The sequence below is a fragment of the Tursiops truncatus genome, chromosome 9 (genome assembly GCF_011762595.2).
Source record: "Tursiops truncatus isolate mTurTru1 chromosome 9, mTurTru1.mat.Y, whole genome shotgun sequence".
Lineage (NCBI taxonomy): Eukaryota > Metazoa > Chordata > Mammalia > Artiodactyla > Delphinidae > Tursiops > Tursiops truncatus.
Window position 1 is genome coordinate 63257805 of NC_047042.1, and position 15259 is coordinate 63273063.

At 36.3% G+C, this 15259-nt stretch overlaps 1 protein-coding gene across 6 annotated transcripts in view; it reads right to left on the reverse strand.

Moving 5' to 3' along the window:
* DPY19L1 (dpy-19 like C-mannosyltransferase 1) overlaps window positions 1-15259 on the reverse strand; it is a 95833-nt gene that overhangs the window by 5916 nt on the left and 74658 nt on the right. For all 6 annotated transcript variants that reach the window (XM_019925678.3, XM_019925688.3, XM_019925668.3 and 3 more), the window contains 7 exons: window positions 14168-14239; window positions 12159-12208; window positions 7769-7793; window positions 6742-6861; window positions 5768-5942; window positions 4836-4935; window positions 3566-3691 (listed from right to left, as the gene is read on the reverse strand). In XM_019925678.3, coding sequence (XP_019781237.1) covers window positions 3566-3691; window positions 4836-4935; window positions 5768-5942; window positions 6742-6861; window positions 7769-7793; window positions 12159-12208; window positions 14168-14239 — 668 coding nt within the window. The remainder of the gene's footprint in view (window positions 1-3565; window positions 3692-4835; window positions 4936-5767; window positions 5943-6741; window positions 6862-7768; window positions 7794-12158; window positions 12209-14167; window positions 14240-15259) is intronic.

The window sequence follows — 15259 nt, forward strand, 5'->3', positions numbered from 1 at the left end:
CTTTTATTCCCAATGGCAGTCCCACTCCCCTGCTCTCCACCACGAGGCAAGCACTAGACAGAAATGCACATGCTTTCTCCTTTTCAATAACATTTTTAATTTAAAGGTAACCTTCACCCAAAAAGTGTCAAAATACAAACCTATCAAAATAAATAAGTGAGTCACTGTCACCTCCAACACCGTTTCTCAGAGGTGGCTTCTATAAACAATCCAGCATACATTCTGCTAGACCTTTTCACGTTCAGACATACAAGCACACAAAAACATAGGCACAGACATATTCGTATTCACAGATGCTCCTGGGTTGCTTTTACAAAAACAAGATTAATCTGGGACTCCTCACTTAGGAATGAAAAGTGGTCATTGTTGCATTTCATAAAGACCTACTTTATTCTTTTTCATAGACGCTAGTAATTCTATGTATTGTTTAACCATTCTTTTATGGATGGATATTTTGTTTCTCATTTTGTCATTATAAAACAATGCTGATATAAACAATGTTATGCCCATATTTTTCTGTAAGCTAAACTTCTAGAAGCAGCACTATCACTATGTCAAAAGGCTATACAATTTTCACTTTGCTTCTATCAAAGTATCTCCCAAAAAGGTATTACCAGTGAGTGTTCCTGCAGAGTGTTCAGTGCACACTTTTTTGCACACCCTTGTCGACACTAGATTCTATCGATGTACGAAAATATGACTGAACTTGGATTTTCTATGTTTTAATTTTCTCACACATACTAAGGCCAAACCATTATTACACTGCAGGCCAATGACAGTAGAGAGTAAAACATATATGAAGTACCAGCTACTGAGTTCAATTGCTTTCAGGAAAAGAAGAGGGCAAAGAGCTGCCTTTGTGAGCTCTGTCTAACATCCTTTAGTCCTTTTCCGAGTTTTCTGAAGTTTCCCCAGGCCAGCCAGCTACATCTTTAAAATGGCATTAGTGAAAATCTGAATAATTTTCTTCTGAATTCACGTATTTTAATTTTATGTCAACTCTATTATGGGAATTAATGAGAAAGAGAGCAGAGAACTGAGAATAAAAAAGGAGTTAATTAAAAACTCATCTACAACTTGCATTTGAGTATATTTTTCTACTTGTATTTGAACACAGGGTATCAAGTATTTAAGGAATAATCAAGCACACAATTAACCCACTCTGTTAATGAGAGCACATAAATACAGTGCCCACCAAGGTGCCAAGCACAGTTTAAGCTCCAGATAGATATTAGTCCCTCTTCCCTTTCTTCTCCTATTTGAATTCCCCACTTGCTCCCCCTGTTCTGCCACAGCTTTCTTTTCCAGTAACATACAGCTGTCTCAGGCTGGCATAACAGAAAGAATTGGAGAGTGAGGGCCAAGGGAATAAAGAAGATCCCGATTCTGGTAGAGAGCTCTCTGGCCAGAAACTCAGTTCTTCCTTCTGCAAAGGTATGTGCTAAGTATTAGTCCTTCTTCCCTCTCCTCTTCTGTCTGAGCCCTCCACCTGCTTCCCTGTCAGGACAGAAAGCACAGTTGTGTTTTGTCTCCAGCTTTAAGCAGAGTGCACCTATCTAAGATTTCCTGAGACTTATAATCCTGTAGTAGATAGTGTTCTTTCAGTAACTGAGCAGGGAAACCAGATGAATGGAAGCCACTTCTTCAGCTTCCTCCCTCCCCACTCCTGCTGCAACAAATACAACAAGGGCAAGTCAAGGTCCAGAGGCGGGGAAGCTGGCACACACCTCTACCCCTCTCAACTCTCAGTCTTAATGCCTGTAAGTGAGCTCTAAATGGAGATGATCAGAAGCCAGTTACTTTACTGCTGACTTTGTTTAGTGTGCAAGATTTATTGCCATACTTCCTAAATTTGTCTTTTGATCCTTTCTTGTGTACAAAAACCAGTGCTCTGCCCATCAGAACATGAGACTACTACAACTATGCAAATCCAAGGAGCTCCATCAACATCTTAGCTCCATCAACATCAACGGGCTTAGTTGTTCCACAGCATGTGGATCTTCCCGGACCAGGGATTGAACCCATGTCCCCTGCACTGGCAGGCGGATTTTTAACCACTGCACCACCAGGAAAGTCCCTTTTTTCTTTTCAGAATGAAGCACCTTAGCCTCTGCAATTTCCACATATTCAAAACACTATGCAGGAGGCTAGGAAAAAATGAAGAATCTTGAATCAAGGTTCATCATTAGCTTGGAGAAAAAAGGTCATGAAATAATTTTTATGTTCCAGTAACCTACAGGTGTTTCAGGCTGGCATCACTGAACTGGAGAGTTGGAGAGTAAACCCTAAGTCAGTAAAGAAGATCCCAATGCTGGTGGAAATCTCTGCCAAAAAACAGTCCTTCTGACTGCAAATGTCAGCCCACCATTCATTTATTACAGTGTCTTCATCAAATTGTTATGAGAGATGCTTATGACTTTTTGTCCTAAATTTATATAACAAAGTTAAAGTTTATGTATATAAGTTTCACATATATTCTTACGTTCATAAAGACTTAAAGCGTTTTCTAAATTATGACTCAGTAACATTTTCTGTAGATCCTGATTAAATTCAAATCACCTGTGACATATTCAATGGAAAATCATTCAACAATAAAAATTTATTTGAGTTTCCTTGTGGGCAATGCTTGATAGGTACTGTGTCACAGAACTATCTTTACTCCTAAGTCAATATTTAATCATTTCATCTTAACACCCTTGTGTATTGTTGAAATACATAGTAAATGAGTATGATTAAGCCACAGATACAGCAATCTCCTGGAGACTTCTGCTTACTTAAAGAGTAGTGAGAATTTTAAAAATAATAGTATTCCATAAAATATCCTTGATTTCTGATAAAACTATTCCTTTTTGTATTCCTCATGGGGTGAATGCTCTGATATTTTAATAGCAAGCTATCATCTGCTGTCTAGTCACCCAAGTGTAACATTTCTAAATAGTCAACTTTAGAATTCACATTTGCTTTTAAAATCTTACTCTTATTGCTCTACTCTGCTTAGTGAACTTCTCTGTGGAAATAGATACTTTTTAAAACTATAAACCCAAGAGAATACGGGTCACCGTAAGGTTAATTATTTTCCCACTCAAATAAGATGCAAAACAGAAAGAAAGAAGTTCACTCTGAGTTGATGCTGGGGGGAGGGGGTCCCATCTATCACAGGATATGGTATGGTGCAGAGATGTGGTATGGACGAAGCTGCCTGACTTCATTATAATGAGACTCTCCATTATCTGGTTTCAGACTCCACAAGTCTTTTGAAAGAAAATACATCCAACTTTAAATAAAAGTTTCTCAAAAAAACAGCAAAGGCAAATATGAACAATTTGGGAAATTATCAATAAGTGCCAATACCTTTAAGGTAATGTGCACATGTAAATCATTATAAAATAAATAGATGTTTAAAATGACTAGAAAAGAAAAGACTCCAAATAATTATCAAAAAAGTTTTTTCTGCTTATACCTTGCTATTATATACATCTCACACATACAACTAGTAAAGCACTTGCCATGAGACTGAATTAACTTTAATGTCTTCTGAATATAAAATACTGTATTGAGTACTCACTTGGATCTTCTTATACACCAGGACTCTTCCAGAACGTAGTAATTCACTTGTAACTTTATCAATTCTCGCTTCACTTCTTCAGCTGCTTTTCGACTATACATTGAATATACTATTTTTGTTCTGGCTCTAAAGAAAAATAATTAGGCAGAAGATTTTCAAGATCAAAAAAATGCAATCAACCTATCTGGACAAAAGCACTGAATGGAACTAGAAGAAAGACTGTACAGAAGAATCAGGTCAAGGGAACATTCTGCACAGGAGTTCCTGCTGAGGGGCACTGGGGAGGTCAATGGAGAAAAGCACAGGTAGCACAAGAGTCCTGAGAGAAAAAGTTCAGTTTAATGAATCTCTTCATTTCCAAACTTAGTCTTTTGGTTTGTTTGAGTGCTTGTTTTTGTTTTAAATTCTCCATCACTCTATCACAAGTAAGAGTATGAGCTACACAGACACAACTACAGGACTACTTTAAAGGTACAACAGTCCTAACTTTGAGAACAAACGATTAGCATTAAATGGCTCTTCATTTTATTCCTAATTTAAAAAAAAAAACAAAATACAAAAAATGAAACTTATTCAATAAAATTGCTCTGGAAATTAGTTTGCTAACATTGATTTTTTAATGAAAAAGCTTTTTATTTATAAAAGGTATGACTTGCTGTTATACAAAATATTAATAAGGATTCACCAATTACTTAGGAAATGACTAGCTGATCAACCTAGAAATTGCATGAAAATTAAATCTATTTCCTTTACAAAGAGAACACAACACTCTAACTTATAAAAAATTAGTAAAAAAAAAAACAAAAAAACAAGATCATTCTAGTAGGTTATATTGGTGAAAATGAGAAAAAAATCCTCTTTGAATGGGATTCCATCTCAACTGACTCCTCAGAATTCAAGAAAAATAGCCTATAAGAAAATCTTAATAAAAACTATAGGCTAGTGAATCTTCTGGGGAGCTTAAAAGGTGATGATAACTAATAAGGACCTGGGTGTTTGGAGCCCTGTAACCTGTATAAAACAGACATGGGGTGATTTCTTTTTACTGCCTAGGAGAGAAGATAACCCCAAAGACTGTAGTTTTATTGTCCTATGGGGCCTTAACAGTTTGTATTGAACTTAGCCATCTTATTTCAGCATTCTTTGTCCCCAAACTCTAAACCCCAGTTCACCATATCCTTTTGAAACACTTCTCATTATTTTGCTGGTTCCCTCACTCACTCTTTGTAAGAAAAATTTGTTTTCAACAATGTGATATTTGTGTACTAACCTCAAACCTGCATCTTCATAATGTGGATGATTCACAATGGGCCGAAGTGCGGAGAGTTTAACACTTGCCATTGTAGGCATGGCACCTGCAAACACTGCATCTGCAAAGCAGGAAGGAAGGTCTTAGGAAGACACCTGGTGAGCATGACAAGGGGTCTCCTTCTGGTCAAATCAGTTACTTCCCAGGTGAAAAAGCTGAGGCCCGAATCATGATACAGAGTCAACGACAGAACCAGAATGAAGTCAGGTAGCTAATAAAATGGTGGTCAGCAACCAAGCCTGGATAAACTATTTTCCTTGGAAGATAAAGCCTCATCATATGTCTCATCATTGAGGATTTCTGTTTCTTTTGTTTGTTTTTAATGTCTTTTCTTGCTTCTAGGAAAGAAGTAACAAATTGACTAGGGAAGTTTTATAGCACCTAGGAATTCTGGAAGATGATTTAATATTCAGTCACTTGATACTCAGATGACAACAAAAACCTCTTTTTCTATACATGAATAAAATATCACATTCCATGAGTTCATTTCAAAAAGGAATGTGAAGGGCTAAGATTAAAAATTAATTAGGAAAATAAGGATAACATAAATTATTTTAAATTGTGCCATGCAAAACTTTGTATATACTTTGAAAAAAATTAGAATTTATGTAAAATAGAGAAATAAATTACTAAGAAAATAGATGTAACATTTCCTTTGCAAACTACATAAGCAAGACAGACATCTCTCTCTTTCTGGATAATCTAGAAGCAGGACTGCTTAGAAAGATTGAAAGTAACTTGGGTTCAGGATTGTGCAGTTGTACATAGAACTGTAGGGAAAACCACAGTTTTCCTGGAAGTAAAACCATTGGAAGTAACTTGGGTTGAGGATTGTGCAGTTGTACATAAAACTGTAGGGAAAACCACAGCTAAATAATATGACCTTTTTTTACCTGGTTTAGTGCTATATTTAATCCACTCTATAAGTTCTTCTTGCGGCAAATTGCTGAACTCCCCTACAATATTCCACTGGGTTTGCAGATTTGCTGAACCTTGTATTGACATGGCTGCTAACACAGCAAAAACAACAGCACCAGGATGTACTTTGCAAAAGAGCCATCCAAACAGCTGAAACCAAATTAAGAATACATTGACAACTGTTAGTACAAACCAGCCTGCATCCAACTTCCCAGAGAAGAATACAGTCTCTGCTAGAATCCCTGATACAAGACTAATAATTCTAAGGAAAAGTTCCAGAAACAATAACCTGAGGGATCAAAACAATTCTACCATTAGCCTAATATAGGTGGGACATGATTTAAGAAACTCTTCTGTCAACTTGCTCTACTCCCAGATTCGGGTAAGGCCAGGCCTACCTACATAATTTGCCAGACTCAGTGCAAAATAAAAATGTGGGTTCCTTGGGACTTTCCTGGCAGTCCAGTGGTTGAGATTCCATGCTCCCACTGCAGGGGGCATGGGTTCAATCCCTGGTCAAGAACTAAGATCCCACATGCCATGTGGTGCAGCCAAAAAACAAAAAAAAATGTGGGTTCCTTGTCTGACATTTTTTAAGAAGTTCAAAACAGCAACAGCAGAGCATCAATCTAGGTGCAGAGTCCTTCTGAGTGTGGGCCCCTGTGCGATCACTGCTTTCTATCAATATCTGTAGTTATCATTCATGAATTCAGCCTGCACTGAATGAGTGTTTGTTGTACACCAAGGACTATTTTAGAAGTTAAAAGGATAAGGGATCTGCTTTGGCCCTTACCCCTTAGGAAAGGTTAGTACAAAACCATGAAGAACTTTAATTATAAACAATTTAAAGAACTTTGGGTCATTTAATATTATTTTAGGGCCACTCAATAACAAAAGCTGGGGTAAAATTATCATAGCAGCTATAATGCCAACATAACAATCATCTCACCTGTCTTGAGCAGATCAAGGAAGCCATAACGCACATGTGTGGCGTCAAAAAGAGTTTTAGTCTCATAATTAAAACACCAAGAACTGTATATGCTAACAGCTGCAATGCATGATAAACCAGCTGAAAGAAAGAGAAAATATTTTTACTCCTACTATTTGTGAAGTTTAAGAATATATTGTTAAATTGGTGAATATATGGAAAAGGGTACTTTTTCTTAGTAACAATATTTTGATTTCTGAAATAATATTTAATAATATTTAATATAATAATCAATATTTTGATTTCTGAAAGTCTTAAAATTCACTTTCAAACTTGTCCCTTTTATTAGAGGGCTAAAATTATAAAGTCCCTAAGGGAAGTGGTCCTATAATTCTGCTCAGAATGAAGCCTAGGGTTAATAAAGCCCACATTTCTGAACCAGATGGAAATATGAGATACAGTATCATGAACTATAGTCACCATGCTGTTGCTGAGAGAATAGATCTTAAAAGTCCTCTTCACAAGAAAAAAAAGAAAAAAAATTTGAGTAACTATGTATGGTAATGGATGTTAACTAGACTTATCATGGTGATCATTCCACAATATATACAAATTCTAGTCATTATGTTGTACATCTGAAACTAACATAATATGTCAATTATACCTCAATTAAAAAAAAAACCAGGCTGAATCACCAGGAGATGAGAACAGCAACCAGTCACATCTCTGAGGCCTCAGGGCAAGGTGAGCAGAGAGAAAAGTGATCCCTAATCATGCGAAAGACACTCTGCATAACGCGTCTAAATGGTCTCCAGCAATGAACTGCTATTACCTTGAGGATGATCAGAGCCGACCAAATGAGTTTCCTACCTAACTGCTCTAACAAATGAATGGTCATGTTTGTAGTATTCTCGTAAAAACACATAGAGGCCTATTTTGAAGATGATTACTGACTTACCAATAAAGTTAGAAAATGGAACTAGAAAGAAAAATCCAAACATATACAAACATTAAAACAAGCCAAATTTTGGTAATATTAAGTCTTTACCTCTCCATGATCAAGTTGGTGTTTTCTGAAATGGAAAAAGAAATACTATCATTGAATCACTACTGAAGCACTTACTTCAATCATACGCATTTTTATCTTACAAATATGAGTTTTACAACTTTTGTAATATGCCCTCAGGACACATACATGAAATCAAAATAACTGAAAGTTATAAACCAAAACTGGTGCTACAGTCTTTTAAAACAGTTTATTTTGCATATCCCACATCTGACTACACGGGTATTTATTAGGCCAACAAGGCTCGCTGGCTGTGTATCAGGTACCTCACTGGTAATATAACCTGGCAAAGCAGGGAGTGAAAAGAAACTCTGCAGCCCTCACAGTCCCATACCCCTACTTCCTGTCCTCAGCAGCCCCTCAGCTCTGCCGTAAATTCTAGCTGCTTTAGGGACAATTTAGGAAGCCACACACAAGATTTTTTTTCAGCAGCAGCTCTGGAATATAAAAATAGCCACATAATGCCAGCTTTACCTTTGCTTGACAGTTTTAATTTCCTAAGAAAGGCTGCATCTTTATAGGCCCATATATCCTCCCCACATCTCACTCCGGTCCCCTTCCCGCACCCCGACCCCGTGTTGAGTCTCATCACAGCAGTGAGAGCAACCGTTTGAAAATGGGAATCCAGACATGCCACTCACTCCCTTACTTAAAACTTTCCAATCGGCTATGGGTTTTTTTGTAATTAAAGTAAACTCTCAAATCCTTACCATGCTACACATAGTCCTCCTAATCTGGTTCCCCACCTCCCATCCTGGAAACTCATCTCCTACCAGGTTCCCTCTTGATCACTGTGCTCCAGTCACACTAGACTAATTTTATACCTTAAAACATCAGAGAGCCGCCTTTGACTCCCATATTCAGTGCCCCTTACCTTGATCACTCCCACTCCATTTCCCTGTTTTATCTTCTCACAGAAAACACAGTTTTCACTTATTGGTTTATTTGATTATCATATGTCTCTCCTAACTAAAATGAACCCTTCAGGAGGACCAGGTACAAATCCATCCATCCACTCAATTTCATTGAGCCTTGAGCAGTAAACAAGATGGAAAAAAATCCATGCCCTCACAGAGTTTACATATAAGTTGAAGGAGACAAACAAAAAGCAAATAAACATACATCACATGGCGATAAATACTGTGGGGAAAAAAGGAAACAGGGTAAAAGATGCAGGGAGTGCTGGGTGACTGGGATGGCATATATTATCAGTGTGGTCACCAACTGAGTGACATCTGAGCATAGCCTGAAGGAGCTGAGAGTTTGAGCCTGAGGATCCCTCAGGGAAGAAGAGCACTTGAGGCAAGGAGAACAGACATGGCAAAGCCTCATGGTAGCAGGCTCCCTGATAGGCTAACAACAAAGACGGCATGATTAGGGAGAAGAGAGAGCAAGGAGCAGAATGAGATGAGGGAGATCCAGGAGAACGGTACTGACAGGGAAGCATATTCTGAGGCTCAGTATTGCGTTCACAAAATTTGAGATTCTCATTAGACACCCAAGTAGAAATGACAAACAGGGAATCGTATGTATAAATCTGGAGTTCAAGGGAGAAGTCTGGATCAGAGACACAAATGTGCGACTTGATAACACATACCTTCTCTATCCTAAACACTGATATATTTCCAAGACCTAGAAAACAATGCCTAGCACATAGAGTTCAATCTTTTTTTTTTTGAATGAATGAGTAAATGATTCAATTAGGTAGGTTAATTGAATAGGTAGCACACAATCTGATTTGAGGACTTGCTTTCAAATATATTGATGTGTTAGCAAACAGTAAAATTACTGGGCAAATGAAGGAAGTGAAATGGATCCTCCTTTATTCTTCTTTCATGCCAAGTAAAAATTATCAGTTACCATTTACCGAGCACCTAAAATGTTAATATGATCATTACATTCCATTAACTCTGATCTTACAACTATTTATTATCCTACTTACAACTGTTTATTATCCTAACTGGCAGCTAAGGAAAACAGGTTACAGAGGTAGTAAGAGGCGAAGCCAGGTCTATATATTGACTGGTTTCAGAGTCAATATATTTTCTACTTCATCATGCTGTCTCTATCCTACTTTATCCCCTAGTTCCCTGAATAAAGGAGATACTGATACTCACACCTTGAGAATTAAAATGTATGTCCTACCTCTCCCCTTTTTACATTGGCATATGACTTGGGTACTTATGCAAAATGAAATGTCGATGTGCCATTCTCCTTTCCAAAAAGCTCTGATCCTACCTGAATTGAGAGCCCCGTGAAGCTCAGTGCTTTTCTATAGTTACTTCTATAGTTGAGTTATTATTGAAAAGACTGTTTTGTTTCTGTGAAAAGTTCCACCTTTCTCTTCCAGAGGTGCATAGTATAGTTATAACGGTAGTCCCCTTCTGAACTCTTAAAAAAACTTCATCTCAATTGAAGAGAAATTTTGGCATTACATACCAGAAGCTTTTTTCTTTTCCCTGGCCCTCAAAGGCATCAGGTAGAAGTAAGGGCACAGTTACAGTAAATTGTTTCTAAACGAGAACAAGGATTGTCTCAAGAGTACATGCAATAATTTATCACTGGTGAGGTGAAAGAACAATAGATAAGGCTGTGTGTTATAAAAGAAAATATATAGACACACAAATTCAATAATCTCTACTCCCCAAAAAAATCCCACAAAAGAATGAAATTAGAATTAAAACTTCCTTTGCTCCATCCTCTAATCCCATGCTCCTAACAGTTACAAGTTTTATCCTTCCATATCCCTCCGATGTACAAAGACACATACAAAATCTTTATATTTTAAACAAAAGTGTAATCATCATGTATATGTCTTGTAATTTTTTAATTCAAGGATGTATGATGAAATATTTCCATAAAGAAATTCCACTTTATGACTGGATCATAAGTAAATCAATCCCGCACTAGTGGATATTTTGGTTGTTCACATTTTCCACATTACATACACCACCACAGTGGGCATCTCTGTACCATCACCTCTGCATTTCCGTGAGCATTTCTAGGGGACACATTTGCACTGGTGAAACTGCAGAGTTAAAGGACAGGCCCACCGTATGTTTTGCTTGTACTGCCTAACTGCCCTACCACCCACTTCCTCCCACGCTTGCAAGCACTGGGTATTATTAATTTTTACAAACTTGATAAGTAAAAAGGCTTTCACTTTTATCTTTACCATGGGACGGAGCACTTTTTCATGTATCTGTAAGTCATGCGTAAGTCTTTGCTCACTCAACTACTATTCTTTCCTATGTGCCAGGCACTGCATATAAACCACTGAACTGAACAGAAATGACCCCATCCCCCTTCAGGAGACACAGGCAACACATCAGTATGTAAGCACACACGGTGACAAATGCCGAGAGAAAGAAAAAGGGTGTGATGGTGGAGAATAACAAGGAAGGAGACAAGGGATCTACTCAGAAATGATGGTCAGGAAAGCCTTCTTGAAAGAGGTGGCATTTAAGCAAGGATTAAAGGAGTGAGTCATGCCAAGCCAGGCTGCGGAAAGCAGGAGGCACAACTACGGACTTAGGCTACAACCACTGCAAAATTGCAGAGGCAGGAAACTACTTGTCATGGTCAAAGAGCAGAAAGGAGATCTGTGGGACATTAGTGTAGCGGAAAAGGGAAAATGGGAATTTTTTTTTTTCTCAATTGCCCATTTGAGTCTTTCACTCATTTTTCAAATGGGTTTTTAGTATTTTTCTTATTAATTTATAGCAGTTCTTTATGTATGATGGTCATTAGGCGCTTGTTATAATTTCCAACTATTTTCTCCAAGTTGTATTTTTCTTTGAACAGTGCTTACAGTATCTTACCAAACCAAAGAATTTATCTGGTCAACCTTGTCAATCTTTCTTTCTAGCTTATAGGCTTTATGTCATACTTAACAAGGCATCTCTAACCCTAAAATTATAAAAATAATCTCTTGGTTTATTTGGGAGTTTCATTTTTTTTTCTATATTTAAATCTTTGCTCCATCTGGAATTTATTTTATGTAAAAATGAGGTGTGGGTCCACTTTTACATTTTCCTGCTCTTCTCTCAAAAAGCTGTCCATTGGTCCTAAAACCATCAACAGAGTAATTTGTTTTCCCTGCCAAACTGAAGCACAAAGCTGTATCCTTCAAGCATAGATTAGTATAGGGCTACAGTCAGATCATACTGGATGCGATTTGGGGAATGAACAAGTGATGTGCTGAGCTCTACATAAATGGGGAATAATGAGAAAAGCGGAGAAGGGGGATGGCAACAATCGAAACATCAATTAACAAATGTTGAGTGTACAACATGTAACTATAAAATTAATATACTGTAAATAACTACTTAATAAACAGAGGAGGTAACAAAATCATTAATGGCATATTTACCTTATATGTGTTTGTTGTTTAGTTAAGACACCCCACATGTCACTAACAATCTGCGAATAGATTTTTAAACATTTTATAACAGCCGTATTGGGAAAAAGAAAATTTCAAATAATGTATCTTCTAAACTTTCAAACTTTTATTTACTTAAAAATACAGAAGTATGGAGATAAGAAGTAATTCAGAAAATAGTAATTACAACAACAAAATCTTACGTTTGTACAGTACTTCATCATATCTATATCCAACCCTGTTCAGATAAGTTTTATTATCCTCATTTTAAAAATGAGCAACAGGCTCAGAAGGATTAAATGATCTCCCTAAAGGTGGACAACAACTAAGAAGGGTCTTGAAACTTCACCTTTTGGCTTCCGATTCACCTTTAAGAGAATTCCACCATGCCCAGGTTGTTGGCAATGCCTCTTCTTAATTATACACACACATAACTGGAGAACTGGCTCAGAGACTGATAAGCACAACTAACTAAACACTGTGTTTTCATATTTAGCAGTCACTGGGAGGTCATCTAATCTGAAATCCTGTCCCCAATGTGGATGTCCTCTGTGACACTGCCTGATAGGTTTTAATTCAGCCCTTGGAAGAACCACCTAGCTGCTGATTAAACCTATAACACTTTCCTAATCAGTCCAGATCAATGCTGGTCAAAAGCCCTAACTCTTAGAATTGGCCATAATATTAAGGAGCCAAAATGAGTATAATCTTATTTCCAAGTGGTAGCCTTTTAAGTCTTTGAAAAGAATTATCCTCTTTCCATTTAAGTCTTTCTTCTTTACATCAAACATCCCACTTTCTTTGACCCCAATCTAGTCATTTTCATCATCTCTAGCCATCCAGGTTGCTATCTTTTTAATACATTCTGGATTGCCAACATCTAGTATTTTTTTATTACCTACTGGGTGCCCACCCACATAAAGAAAACAAAGGAAGCAAAGAGCACAGAGCCTGGCATACAGCAGAAATTGACTAACCATCAACTGACAAGACTTAAAAAGTGCTGTGAGACTACAAAGCTGAATACTATACAACACTCAATGAGGGGGGGTAAAGGTACAGTCTGATTCTCACTCTTCCCTTGCTTTTTTAACGGACATGATGTGAGGCTGGTAATAACCTCACTGACCTTATAATTTTGCACTTGTCAAAATGGAAATAATAATATCTGTGTACCCCATAATGCTGTTGAAGAACCAATTGAAATAAGGTAGATGAAATGTTTGGGGAGATTACAAATATATGATGTAAATAATAATTATAGTACAGAATATTCTACAAATATATGACACTGTATTAACACAAAAATAATAGCTACAAATCAGAAAACTTTTAGGGTCTATCATTTTGATTACAGACTAACCCCAATTCATTCTCTTAAAACACCTGTACTTACAGAGTTCACCAACTCTTAAAAGAAGAAAAGAGGGACTATTACATCACTCTTTACTGAAGATTGGAACTTCCTTGGCCTGATTTATATGTGGACTTAAAATTTCATTATCAAAGTCAAGTTGGGAGTCTATTTTATCAAGTTTAGTAATACACTGTTAATATTCTATTTTTTCCTTTTGATTAATAATAAACTCTATCCAGAAGTTAATGAATACTGCACAAATGACTTAGAAAGGCATATATTAAATATTTTAAAGAAATATTACATAAAAGTTAAAAGTGAATCAGTAATAATTCACATAAGCAAAAACAATTGTATCTGCGTCAAGAGGGTTCCTCTGATCCTATCTTTCAAAATACATGACTATCAAAACTTGAGCATCCTTTCCCTAGATCTACTTTATGTTGGCAACTAGCACAATGTTTTTAAGGCTTATAAATGTTCATCAAAGGCTATTAGTAAGAAAATACAGAATGTGTTTCAATAAATCTATATAAAATATTGTATTAGATTAACATGTAGCCTAGTATATGTAACTACACAAGAAATGAAGAAATAAGAAAATGTTCTATTATGAGAAAGTGCTCTTAAGTGATAGACCTACCTTTCTAATGATTGCAATAAACACGACAAGAACAACTGGAAGCAATAATGTCTTTGTATACCTCAGTGGAGTCTGAAATTCAAAGAGATGTTTTGTTAGAAGAAAAGATGATTTCAAATGAAATTTCAGATCATGATCCAAGTGAATTTTAAAACATGTTAGTATAGAAACATAAGCATTCACCCATCTAGGGTCCAATCTACTCACTGACTCCCATTGTAAAAATGAAGGTGCATTTCCATAGAAACGAACTTGCCCAAAATGTTGAGTTGAAAACACTAACAAACACAGTTCCCAAACACTTGTAAAACATGACTAGAAAGACTATTGTTCACTTTTGCACACTACTTTTCTAACTAGAGAGCATAACTTATTATTCACCTAGGGTCAGCAGAAATCCTTTAAATGGCATGAGCTTTACTGTGCATTTTATCTGGGATAAAAATCATAACCATGATCTCCAGATACACACACACACACACACACACATATACACACAATAATGACTAATGTTTATAAGAGGAATAAAAACATTTTTACGTTTTCTTTGGTAACAGATAAAAAACTATAGAAAAATTTTTTTTATTAGAAAAGCCCCACACATTGTAATTCTATACACTTCTCGATAATTTGAGATCACAGTCTTAAACAATCCTGGGCTTGAAATTTCTAAATTGCAATTGATTTGCTTATTACCAACACTTTCCCCCAGACAAATAATCTTACATCATTAAGTAAAATGATGTATGCTTTCCCCAATATGTTTATAAAGAGAAATCTAGCTTCAACCATATTAAAAATGCTGGTACATTTTAATTCTACAAAGTATACAGTAAGTAGCATTTTCTGATTTCCCTCTCCTTAGTCCAATTTTCTCACTATTCTGTATTAGACAAGTAATTTTCATAATTCATTATACAAAATGCTTCTTCATGAGTTAGAAATTCCATTAAAAAGAGAATTTTTATGTTTTCATTTTACTATTTACCTTTATAAACATTTGCATGCTATTATTTTAAAATAATAAATATATTTCTATTTTGTAATTTTTAAGTTATGTTTTAACCTACACAAAAGTCATAACTAAAACTA